Source organism: Mus pahari, chromosome 10 (genome assembly GCF_900095145.1).
Source record: "Mus pahari chromosome 10, PAHARI_EIJ_v1.1, whole genome shotgun sequence".
Lineage (NCBI taxonomy): Eukaryota > Metazoa > Chordata > Mammalia > Rodentia > Muridae > Mus > Mus pahari.
The window spans coordinates 113,955,604-113,968,593 of NC_034599.1; the positions used below are offsets into that span (position 1 = coordinate 113,955,604).

Genomic DNA, 12,990 nt, shown 5'->3' on the forward strand with positions numbered 1-12,990 from the left:
ACAGAAAACTGTAGGATCCCACTTAGACACCTTCATGGCTTTCTGGAAGAAAGGTGAGCCTGGTCATTATTATCTGATATTTCAACATCCTTAAGTGGACACAGAGACTCACTGTGTGGAGTCTGAATTTTAGAAATGAAAACGAATCTGTATTAGAAATACCCAGTAGACCTTAAAGTCTTAGAAATACCAAAGGGATCTGTGGCTTCGTTGTTTTTGCTTTCAGCAATAGCAAAAACATTCATGGATGAGTCCATGAAAACATGAAAATGAAGGGTGTGAAATATTCCACTTATTTTTAATTAAGACAGAAACACTCATATGGCTAGGGTACACCTGTCACTTTCAGGATGGCATGGTTGCCCCCTTTCTTCCTCTCCCTCCCTCCTGTCCTCCGTGTTTATGCTGAAATGTGCTCACGAGAAGAGAGGCCTCAACACTGGTCCTGTTTACAGCACTACATCTCATCATGCTGGCCCACCTGCTCAAACCACACCAACCTTCCCACCACACAAGCCACAGGCTGCCAGTCTTCTCCAGACAGCATACACAGTTAGGAAGTGGCCTTTGATTTATCCAGTTGTGACCAGTCTCTATCAGTGGTTGGAACTGGTTAGCTCACAACAACTAAACGTAAATGATGAGCAAGTGGAAATAAGAGCCAGTTCTGCTTCCAGTCTGAAGTGCTCAGGCCTCCTGACTGGCACAGATATTTTGAACTCATTTCCCATCAGTGTCTGATCAACTGCTGATTAAGCCCAACAGTTGTAGACTCCACGCCCCCACCCCCACCCTCCAGCCTCCACACTGCCCTCCAGTGACCAGAGAAGAACTAGTCACGCCTCCTTATGCATGATGGCTCTCAGAGGGGAAATACACAGCCATCATCTCCCTGTAGAAATGCTCAATTTAACTTTGCCCCATATTTGAATTCACCAGATTGACTCAGAGCTATACTTGTCTAGAAATGCAAACCGTAAACATATATTTAGAGATAACATTTTATGTCTAGTAATTTCCAGTCTAATCAAAAGTTGTAATTTAAAATGAACTAGCATTGAGCTGCGGAGATGGCTCACTTGTTAAAAGCTGCTTTTGCAGAAGACCCCAGTTCCCAACACTCACATGGTGGCTCACAACCACTGTAATTACAACTCAGAGGTTCCGGTGCTCTCTTTTGGCTTCCATCAGCACCTGTACAGGGTTCTCTCTCTCTCTCTCTCTCTCTCTCTCTCTCTCTCTCTCTCTCTCTCTCTCTCTCTCACACACACACACACACACACACACACACATACACAATCCACAAAGACACTGGGTGCTTGTGTCATCGCACACAAACACACATATAGAGATACACGGGCCCTGAAGGCAGAGGAAGAGGGATATTGACAAGGTTGTCTGTGCCAATATTAATTATCAATATAAACAAATAAGTAAAGAAAGAAGCACCGTCCTCCCCCAGACCATCCAATGGGACAATCGCCTCCCTGAAACCAACACCCCATGAGACAATCATGACCACTACCAAACCCTGAGGAGGGAACAGTGGATACACAGAGGCTGCAGCACCATGTCTAGACAAACATGGACAAAAATCCACTCCATGGACTGTCAGCCAGTCAAATCCAGCAACGAACAAAGCTCACCTGGGGCTGGAGATGGCCCAGAGGTTAGGAGAGCTTGTTGTTCTAGCAGAGAACCCAGTTCTGTTTCTGACATCCACACTAGGAAGCTCATTTAGTCTCACAACCAAAATACCAATGGCTTTCCTTACAGAGTTAGAAAGAAATCCTAAAATTCACAGGTGTGCAAAGACCCTAAGGGCCAGAGCAATCTTGAGAAGAGAAAACCCAGAACCTTCACATTCTTGATTTCATGTCATACTACTGAGTCACAGGAACCAAAGTGGCCTAGCACTGACACCCTGAGTCACCAGCCTGTGATCAGTCACTGTGGGAGGCCAGACTAGGACTTAGCAGGGAGGCACTGTCCCTGAATCACTACAGAACAATTTTATGGCTACCTCCCTCTTCTCTCTACAAGGAGACAATGAGCACATATGATGCCTCCTGGGAGCGGCAAGCAAGCCCATGGCCAGCCATACTGTATGTAGCACAGGGCCACAAGCCCATGGCCAGCCATACTGCAGCACAGGGCCTATGCAGAGTGCAGATCCCACACTAACCAACACAGTGGCAGAACCAAAGCCACATTTCCACGGACAGCCTGATGTCAGTACAGCTGGCCTCAAGAGATGCTAGCATTTGTGACTGGAGCCAAAGGTTCCCACAAGTCACAGAACAGGTCCTGAAGCTCCGTCTGTGGGCACTAGCCAAGCACAGGGGACACTGACCACCCACTTAGGGCTGGGCTTCCCTGGTCTGGCGCTGAGTGTCAAGGCAAAGTCTCCCCACAGACAGAGAAGAGAGGAGGCTGTGCCTGAGCGCCCAGGACAGTGTGAGTCTACACTTCTGTCCACAGACACTGACTGAGGCCTGGCATTAATTCCCTCTTCCTCTCTACTGTCAAGTTGGAGGAGTGTTAACTTCCCTAGTGGACAAATCTCCAGGCATGCCTGTGTGGGATCATTCAGCCTCCCAGCATGCCTGTGAGGGATTGTGTAGTTAACTGGGTTGACTAAGGTGGGAAGGCTGCAGTGTTTGGCAGAGAATAAATAGCTCCACAGGCTCCTATGTTTGAATGCTTGGTCCCTAGCTAGTGGAACTGTTTGAGAAGGATTAGAAGGTGTGGCCTTGTTGGAGGTGTGCCACTGAGGGATGGGGAGGGTGGGCTTTGAGATTTCAAAAGCCTTCACCAGGCTCTATCTAACTTACACTCTCTGCCTGCATCTTCTAAATAAGATGTAAGCTCTCACCCATTGCCCCAGCGCCAAGCCTGCCTGCCTGCCGGCCACCATGCTTTCACCTTTGGTGCTAAACCTGCCAAGCCCTTTCTCCCTCAGCTTGTTCCTCTCCCTAGACTTTATTTGAATTCTTGACTTCCTCACAGAGTCTTGCTTTGTTGTTTATGATAAAGATGGACACTGAGGTGCCTTGCCCCTGTCTCCTAGGCCCTGTGGAAGTATCTTCCATGCATGAAGAGTGAATTGTGCAGATATCCCTGAGGCAAAGGCTGCAGGAGGGTCTTGCACCAACACTAACATACACACACACACACACACACATTATAGCTGTCTTCAGATACACCAAGAGAGGGCATCAGATCCCATTACAAATGATTGTGAGCCACCATGTGGTTGCTGGGAATTGAACTCAGTAACTCTGGAAGAACAGCTCAGCTCTTAACTGCTGAGCCATCTTACCAGCCCCAACACTAACATTTATCAAGCCTTCTACTCCTGAACAGGTTTTGCTAGGCAGCACTTGGTGGCCATTCTGTGGAGATGGGATGGGAAGGGATGAGCTGAGTTGGTGGCGCCCACCTGCTTACTGTGTCAGTCTAAGGGTTCCTGCCTGTGGATGAACTTCAAACATAACAAATCCTCCCTTTTTCAGAGTAATTTATGAAATCGACCATGGAAACAGGCGCTCAAGTATCCCGCAGCACCATGGACACATCAGAGCACCAGATGGAGTCTCCAGCTGACAGTGCCCATGGGAGGGCAGAACTAAGGAAGTCCCTAAGAAGGGGGTTCAACTTCAACTCGAAACACTGTTGCTTCAAGGGGAGCAGTGCAGATTGTCCTGACCAGAAGATGGGTGACCATGCATTTGGGTTGCCCCAGTGACACGCTCCTCCGCAACTGAAAGTCACAAACTGTCACCTATCCAAACACCTGGCTGTGGTCATGAGGGAGGCAGGTTACAGTGCAGCAGGGAATCTCTGATGTCTACCACATTCTGAAGCCTTTACCACCAGTCTCTGCCAAGTGGCTCTGTGATGGTTATACTTCAACTCTCAGCTTCCAGGATCTGGCACATCTGGGAGGGATTCTCTAACCAACTTAACAAAGGTGGAATGACCCATATGGGCAGCCCCATCCCACAGTGGTGAATGGAAGAGAGAGTAAGCCGATCCTGGCACCACCGTCTTGTGCTGGTGCCACATGATCAGCCGCCTCATGTGCCAGCTCCACGTCTTTCTGCTGTGACGGACTGCACCCTTACACTGTGGGCTATGAGCCTCACTTCTGTTGCTTTTGTCTGATATTCTATCACAACCAGAAAACTAAGTAATGCCCCAGAAACGGGGCTAATGGAAGCTCACATGATTTTGGCTCTTTATCTATATACTATTTAATTTCTGTTACTGTGATAAAATACCCCAACCAAAAGCAATTAAGCAGAGAAAATGGTTTATCTTGGCTTACAGTTTCAGAGGGACACAGTCCCTTGCAACGGGGAAGGCAAGGTTGCAGGAGCATGAGGCCGGCCCGGCAGTCAGGAAGCAGACTGATCATAGTTCATCCACACACAGGAAGTAGTGAGCAAGAACAGGAAGTAGGGCCAGACTACAAGGCCTCAAAGTCCAGCCCTTATGATATACATCCTCCAACAAGGCTCTACTGCCTATGGTTATATAACCTTTCCCCAGAGAATTACCAACCAGGACCAAGTGTGCAAACACATGAGCTGGGGACATTTCATGTTCAAACCACAGCCGTCAGCAACACTCCCCTCCTGGCAGTCATGACGCTCTTGTCAGCCAGTCTGTGGAAGCTTTGCTGTAGGAGCAGCTTTCTTAGGGACCTTCAGTTCATAGTGGATTAGTAGGACTTTATTATCTGAATACATGGGACATTTCTAGAAACTAGCCAGGTCTATACATTTTCAAGCATGTTATTAATCTCCAAACATACTGAGAGCTAGTGAGTGTCTACATAGGAAGCACCTGGGTTGTCACTAACATCAGCCTTCAAAGAAGCGACTGTCCCAGCTCAAGCCACAAAATCTAAAGCAAATGCCAGGCCAGATGGGAGGTGGGAGAGAGAGCCCAGTGGCACCTCGGCTAAACTGGGTCTCACCTAAGGACTGGCTGTGCAAGCATCCGGAGAGAAGGGGCCTGGGCCAGGCCTCTCATCTCCGATCATCTTCAGGCTTTCCTGGGGGAGCTGTGGGTCCTGAGAGAGCGTCTGGACCCCACTGTCCACCTTTGGTCATCTGAGCAAGGAAGAGCTTCAACAGGACAGAACTACTGTGACTCCAAATGCTCTGATTCAAAGACAGTAGCTCCCAGGTGAAGGAAGCACCCAGAAGACAGGACACCTGCCACACAAAGGTGGGGACCTGGGTTCGAATCCCCTGAACCCAGGTAAAAGCTAGGACACTGGTGAATATCTGTAACCCCGGCACTCTTGGTGAAGGGAAGGCCGTGGCAGGAGAATCCATCCCCTGAAACTCACAGGTCAGAGCAACAGACTAAGAAGGGAGATACCGGAAGAAAGATCTAGAAATACCCACTTATGGGAAAGTGTCCATCGGGTGGTGAAACATGGTCTGTGTGCACTCAACTATTAGTGAGGAACTAAGACAGGTAAGAGAGGAAGCCCGATTCAGTTCACAGTTCAGTGCTCAGGTGGCCAAGACTCATTGTCTGCCAGTACTTGGTTTCCTATCTGCTAGTGGAAGGGGTCTGTGCTCTACTCTATTAAAATGTTCCTCTGGATCACTGCTCTCTGGGGTCTCACCTCAGAAGTGTTTAGGAACCTAAGGACTGACAATAAAGTGCACACGAGGAAGTCTCAACTCTGAGTGGTCTCTTGACATTCAGCTTACAGTCAGAGCAGTGGACCTGAGACAGACAGCACACTTCACCCGTGAAGGGTGAGGATTAGCCTTGTTTCATGGTGTGTGGAGGAGTTGTTAAATGCCTCCATAAAGTTTTATTACTGTTTTAATCCCATTAATAACCATCTTCGCTTTAATGTCCCGCTTGCTGAATGCTGTAGCAACGGGCTGCAGTAACTGCGGCCTGCATGAGATTTGTTTTCCCTCTAAGGATATAAAAGAGAAGGCACCAGAGAGCTCGCAGCGCCGAAGCCATCAAAGGAAAGAGGAGAGGCAGATGCCGGCACTTTTTCTGTGAGTCTAACCTGCTCCTTCCACATCTCTGTCTTCAGCTCTCAAATGTGGCAGCCTCGACAGAAGGGAATAAAAGCGAATGTGCGCTGCACATGGGGAAAGCGCTTACACACAAAACGATTTACATCCTAATAGCCTGATTTCTTCACATTAACTTCTCCCCTGCACTTCATCTGGAGACAGCGAGGCTGCTCAGTAAACATGATGTGAGCATGAATCAGCGCCTCACAGTCCAGGAGCTCAGCAGCCCAGAGGCCAACCCCTCACACTGTGTCCCCAGGTCACTGCTCCTCGCAGGACGGTGGCCTTGCTATCATCAGCGCTTCTTCCTAACATTTCATCTGTAATTCACTTAGGCGCTCTCCCTCTTGATGAAGAGACGAGTGATCCCCCACACTAGCGACACTAGTTTTTCCTTCAGAAAAGCCTGGGAGAATGCTGAGGGGACGGAGAAGAGACACTCAGGCTCCGCAAATGCCATTACTTGTGCTTCTATCTTGGGGGGTGGGGGTGGGAATGTCTATTCAAGTCTTCTCTGCATTTGTGATAGGTCCTGCGCTTACCCATCATTGAGTTGTAGATGTTCTTTATAGATTATGGACACTAGTTTCTCTTCAGATATAAGGTGTGAAGACAGACATTCCTCTGCTGGAATAAGACAAGGATTACCTTCTCCAGTTACTCTTCAGTTGACAAGGAATTAATTGTAAGACCCTGGGGAATGATAGGCCATGACAGAAAGCACCAGGTAGAGTGGAGAAGAAAGCCAACCACCGATCAGAAGTGTTTACCAAACAAACTATCACTAAGTGGATGCGAAGGCCACATCTGTGGTGCTAATCCACCACAAGTGTGGTTCATGTCCTCCATAAGCCGTGATCAGGCCAGACAGAGTGCTCTGTGCAGACAGAGTGCTCTGACCAGACAGACAGAGTGCTCTGACCAGACAGACAGAGTGCTCTGTGCAGCTGTCAGCTTAGTTCTGCCTCCTGGGCAGTGTCTGCAGGTCTCCTCTGGGCCTCGCCTCCATTAGCACGTTTTACACAGGGCCCTAGATCCCCCCTGATGAAGCCTTCCTCTTCAATTATCACCCCCTAAGAGAAGTGTCCCTTTGTTCAGAATCCTGCAGTCACCCATTTTGAAAATGAGTCATTTTCCACTTATTAACAGCAGGGGCTCTGGAGCGCTGGTGGCACTGTGCTGGTTGGTGAAGACTAACTCAATTAGAACTGGACTCTTCTGTCTCTTCTGTCACTCAGCTGCAGTTTCCGTCCCTCCACATGATCTTCACATGGTCAGACGTCAAGATGATGGGCTCATTGGCTTTTACTACTTACCTTAAATGCTTATGCTAATTTTGGTGATTATGCATGAAATTTACATATATTATCATTTGACTTTCAAAACAAACACTTGGAAGTGGCTCCCTTATCTCTAGAAGAGATGAGCCCTGGCATCTCAGGGAGTAAGCTGCAGACCCAGATTCAAACCTATGCCAACCGCCAGGCCATGCTCCCTTCTCCAAATGCGTGTGGATGTGCGCTCTCTGAGGGAAGACGGCTTTACAGGACAGGCCTCTCCGAAGCTCCTGAGCACCCACTGAAGGCAGAGCTGCCTGAACGCTTCCACCAGAATCTCAGACTCACTTTCTACTGAGTATTTTCCTCGCCAATATTCATGTTTTAAAATTGAATCCGGGCAAGGTACCGTGGCATGCCCCTTTAGTTCCAGCACTCAGGAGGCTGAGGCAGGTGGATTTCTATGAGTTCAAAACCAGCCTGATCTACACAGTGACACATTCCAGGACATCCAGGGCTACACAGTGAGACCCTGTCTCAAATCTTAAAAGAAGTTTGGAGAGAGAGGAGGAAGCTTGCTAAACGGCTCTTACTGGAGCCCTTTTGGGTAGCTGGTAAAAGGGCTTTGCTATTCCAGAGCATCTGAGGCCTGGGGAATCCTCAACTGAACACCGAGGAAGTGGGTGCCAGAGGAAGCCAGACATCGAGTAAAAAGGAAGGAAACGTGTGGTCTGTTGATTGACAGGTTCAAAATAAAGAGACAAGATGAAAGGAGGGGAGCTGAGGCCACTGCATGCAATGTTTTAGCTCCCAAACATGGATACATAAAATCCCAGCTGGGTCCCATGACGGCACAGATAAAATTGGGTCAGGAGGGTCAAAGCAATGAACACGTCAGCTATTACCAATCTCGATGGTCTCAAAACTCTCAGATGCATAATGCCCTACACTACATACAGTAGGTACACAGAGAAGGGAGGAGGGCTGCTTCAGTGTGGGGCAAGGTAGTGCCAGCGTTGGTGCACTTGCACATGTCACCTGGGTGAGCTACACAGAGTACAAGCACAGCTCACCGGAGCCTCCTGACAGGGAAGGTTCTGGCTGAGAGATCTCGGGATGTCATTGTCCCAGTGCCACCAGCAAAATGGGGGGGGGGGCGATGAGGCTGAGCCCTGGGATTCGGGGGCTTGGGATGGATAGCTGGGGAGTGGCCGGTACCATGGCTGCTCTTAAGCATTTGTCTCTTAACTGCTTCACAAATCATCTTACCTTCAATCCTGCCAACCTTGCGCACAGCCTTGCTATGCGGTGCCTGGCACATACTCCACACACATCCTATGACATCAGGGTATCAGAAAGGCTGAGTCCAGGAAGTGTCTAAATGCACCAGGAGTGAAGCACGGCAGGGAAGTCCCCCAGGGAACCTGCCTAGTTTATGGAAAGTGACTGCTATCTCTGGTGGCTTTACTGTGTTCTGGGTCCTTCTCCAGTGGTTCATGCCCATTAGCCAGCTTCACCTTCACCAGCCCCCTCCAGATGGGTGGGTGGGTGTGATGTCATCATCTCCATTCTAGAGCCAGAGACACTAATTAGACACCTCAGGTATACACGTGACTGAAGGGGTCTTCATTACAGCCCTTGCTGCTCTGCCAGTCCCCTGCCAGGGGGCTTAGGACAGGATTAGCTCAGCATCAGCCGTACTCAGCGTCAGGCGTACTCAGCGTCAGCCGTACTCAGCGTCAGGCGTGCGCACTCATGAGGCTGTGCAGATGAAGCCCTTTATCCACAGACCCACTGCACCCGTCCCATAGTTAGTGCTTTTGCGAAGGTTTAAGGAGCACTAACCAGGTAAACTCTAACTGACCCAGTCTCTGCATAACTGAGACTTGTAGACGTTTCCAGAGAACATGTTTTAGAACACTCAGGGATTTTTCTCAGATTTTACTAAGCATGTAGCTGCCTGCTACAGCTTCATCACCAGGGAAAGCGTGTGCATGACAGTTACTACGGAAACAAGAGTAGGAGCTGGAGATGCAGCTCAGTGGCTGGAGCATGCTCTGCTCTAGCCTGAGTTTGGTTCCTAGCACACACACCGGGCAGCTCACAATCACCCGTTACTCCAGCTCCACAGCAGGCAATACCTCACGTCTGAAGGCATCTGCACTTGCGTGTACACCCTCACACACAGACAGACGGACACAGAATTTGAAATAAAATAAATAAATGTTCTTAAACATGAGACCAAAACCAGGCCTGGTGGCCACATTTGTAATCCTCGTCCTAAAGAGGCTGAGGCAGGGGGATTGCTTCAGGTTAGAATAGCCAAAGCCACATAACCAACACTGCAGTGTCCCCAATGCTGCTTAGTGCAGCTCCAGGTAACAGGCTTGCCAACTTGTCTAGCGAGTTTGTTTTTTGAAACATGGTTTCATGTAACCCAGGCTGAACTGGAACTTAGCATGCAGCCAGGACGTCTGGGAGGTCACTTTACGTAGCTCGGGCCGGCCCATAACTCTTGATGCCCCTGCCTTTGCCTCCTTAGTGCTGGGATAACAGGCATGTGCCACCCAGCTTTGCAAGTTATTCTTCAAGGAGTCTAACAGGGCTGTCAAATGTGGCTTCTTTATTCTTATAGCACAGACAACTCTCAAAGTGATGTTCTGGTCTCTTGAATAAATGCTGATTTCGACAGATTAATATAAACTTGACAAAAAAAAAACCAGTGTTTTGATTCCTGACACACTGTGAGCCATCGAAGACAAAGAGAGCTAGCTCCTTTAAATGCTTCTCTGGAGGTGCTCTGTTTTGCTTTGTTTTTTTTTGGTCTGTGGCACTGTGCCGTGCTGTGTAAATCTGTCACCCTGACAGCTCTGCTGGGAAAGCCAGGTTGGCACTCAGATCCATTAGGGAAATGTCAGGGTGCAGGATGAGCCCAATCTCAGCTCCAAAATGTTAATAACTCTGATATTTTTCAGAAAGAAGCAAACAGTCTCACTCTGTTTTTTAATCTCACCCCTATTTTAAAAATAAAATTGTTTAATAAAACAAACAAATACCCAAACCACTGAGTTACACATTAACACTTCAATCCAGTGCCACTGGTACATGGCAAATGCCAGCCCCTGAGTGGTGGGGGGTTGAGAGTCAGGAGTTCAAGGTCATTCTTAGTTAGCTACAAGAGCACTGAGTGACAGGACTGCTCTGGTCTTTGAGGTCAGATGATCCTCAAGCTCCATGGAATGCCAGACCTCCATGTCCCCGAACACCCAGGTTGTGGCCCGGTGACACTCACAGCCAGCCCACTTCAGTTCCCTAAAGAGATCTGGACTCATCATGCTCTTGCTTCTACTGTTGTTGTAGCAGGGAGCAAAGGATTCTGGGTCACCATCACCACCACAGGCTGGACAGTCCAGAGGCCACACCCCACTCCAACTCATGAGTCTTTTATCATGGAACTCGAAGCTCAGATTGTTTCTCTCCTCTGTATGTTCCTTTGCCTCCCACTGTATCTGAAGCTGCCTCACTCGGATACAGCCCACAAGGACCAGATGAAGCTAGGTCCACGAGCAAGGAACTGCACAGTCACGCACCCAAGCCCCACAGCCTTTGCTGATATTTCTTACTAGAAGATAATGCATAATTGTCTCAGGATGGAGGAATACTGAAGCAGCTGAGTGCACAGCTTGCACATAAAGTAGAACTCCAACACCCAGGACTGAAATGTCAAAACTGCAGCTGATGACGTCAGTTGATGGCTAAGACTTACTTTGGAGATCAAGTATTAGTATGAGTATTAATAAGTGCTTAAGAGCAATGGCTGCTCTTCCAGAGGGTCCAGGTTCAACTCCCAGCTTACCTTGTTCATACAGCAGCTGCATGTTCGAGTCTTTGTAGGCAACCAGGTTGTTGAGCAACGCAATCACACTCTGCATGGTATTACCCAGAATACTCTCCTGATGCTCCTGCAACAGACCAGGCAGAGCATTACATCAGCCTCAAGACAGACCACCTTTCTCCTTCATTCTCCAAAACGAGGCTGAAGGGTTGAGTCCCTTCTCTTCTGAAACAGAAGCACTGCAGAGATGGAGTTAAACTTCCAGCCCCACTCCCTCGTCAGCATCTTACCAGAGCACGGCACTGTTACCAACTGGGAAGCAACTAAACAAGGCCTTAGTTAAATGTTCCCAGGTGCCACTGCTGTCTTTCTCAGTTCTAGGATCCTGATGCAACTGTGTTGCATTTAGAATCATTTCAGTTTTTGCAACAAATATTCACTGTGCCCCAAATATTCACTTGGAAATAAAGATGGGGGTGGGGTAAGTAAACCCTGCTGTGAGAAAGCCCACCTCTCAGCAGAGGCAGAGGCGATGCACCAGAAGCTTACTAAAGAACAGCATTGAGTGCAGAAGGTAGCAACTCATGGACAGCAAAAAAGCATGGTCTGAGGGTGGGGTGGGGAAGAGCTGCAGGGGTGGGGGAGAGCTACAGGGGTGGGGGAGAGCTGCAGGGGTGAGGGAGAGCTGCAGAGGTGAGGAAGAGCTGCAGAGGTGGGGAAGAGCTGCAGGGGTGAGGGAAAACTGCAGGGGTGAGGGAGAGCTACAGGGGTAGGGGAGAGCTGCAGGGGTGAGGGAGAGCTGCAGGGGTAGGGGAGAGCTGCAGGGGTGGGAAACAGCTGCAGGGGTGAGGGAGAGATGCAAGGGTGAGGGTGAGCTGCAGGAGTGAGGGAGAACTGCAGGAGTGAGGGAGAGCTGCAGGGGTGGGGAACAGCTGCAGGGGTGAGGGAGAGATGCAGGAATGGGAGCTGTTCTGTGAGCCATGATCTCCAGAAACAGCATGAGTCTGTGTTCTGCTCACTGGGTTCCTTGGACTGTGGCATCTGTGGCAGAGGATGATAATGGCTGTAAGCAGCATGGACCTCACCCCTCCCGGGCTGGCCATTCTACCCCACAAATGCTGTGATACTGAGTGTCTGTTTCCAGAAGGACTGATCATGATAGCCACAGGCAGGGTGAGAGTAAGCAGAGCTTTATCATCTTCCCCTCTCACTCCTGCACTGGGGCATCTACACCTTGGTCCAAGTTTCTGACTTTGAGTTTTCTTAGGAAACGATCTACAAGTCCATGTTTTGAAACTCACTGCTCTCACATCTCATGGGGCCTCCTCTCCAGCCTCCTGGAGAGTTCCCTCAGCTCCCCTTATCTGGTTCACTACCAACACTCACCTTGGCCAGGCACAGCAGAGCCTTGTCTGAGCCATAGGCCTGGTCTGTGAGCCATCTTCCCATTTCTGCTCTGAGTCACATGGATATACCTTCCCCCAGCACACAGTATGCTGACATTTCCCTGTCCACTGACTAGGCATAACTTGTGACCATCCCCTGGCCAACTAACTGCACTTGGCCAAAAGCTTTAAGGACCAGCGAGGTAGTCATCACCCTGGCTATGATGTCCAACTGCCTGGGATCAGAGAAAATCCATGAGCAGAGAGACCAGGCGTTCCAGGGTAGACAGACAGCAGTGTGTGCCTGGGACTGGGACTCGTCCTCTGGGCATACCCATCCTGCTGTGGAGAGTTCCCCTGACACCATGCTGGTTAGGTTGCTCCCTCTCCTCCCCTCTCCTCTCCTCTCCTCTCCTCTCCTCTCCTCTCCT

General features: G+C 49.4%; 1 protein-coding gene across 1 annotated transcript in view; it reads right to left on the reverse strand.

Annotated features, from left to right (window-relative positions):
* Ulk4 (unc-51 like kinase 4) overlaps positions 1–12,990 on the reverse strand; it is a 283,012-nt gene that overhangs the window by 120,971 nt on the left and 149,051 nt on the right. The window contains exon 31 of the mRNA XM_021207848.2: positions 11,196–11,301. Within this exon, the coding sequence (XP_021063507.1) occupies positions 11,196–11,301 (106 nt within the window). The remainder of the gene's footprint in view (positions 1–11,195; positions 11,302–12,990) is intronic.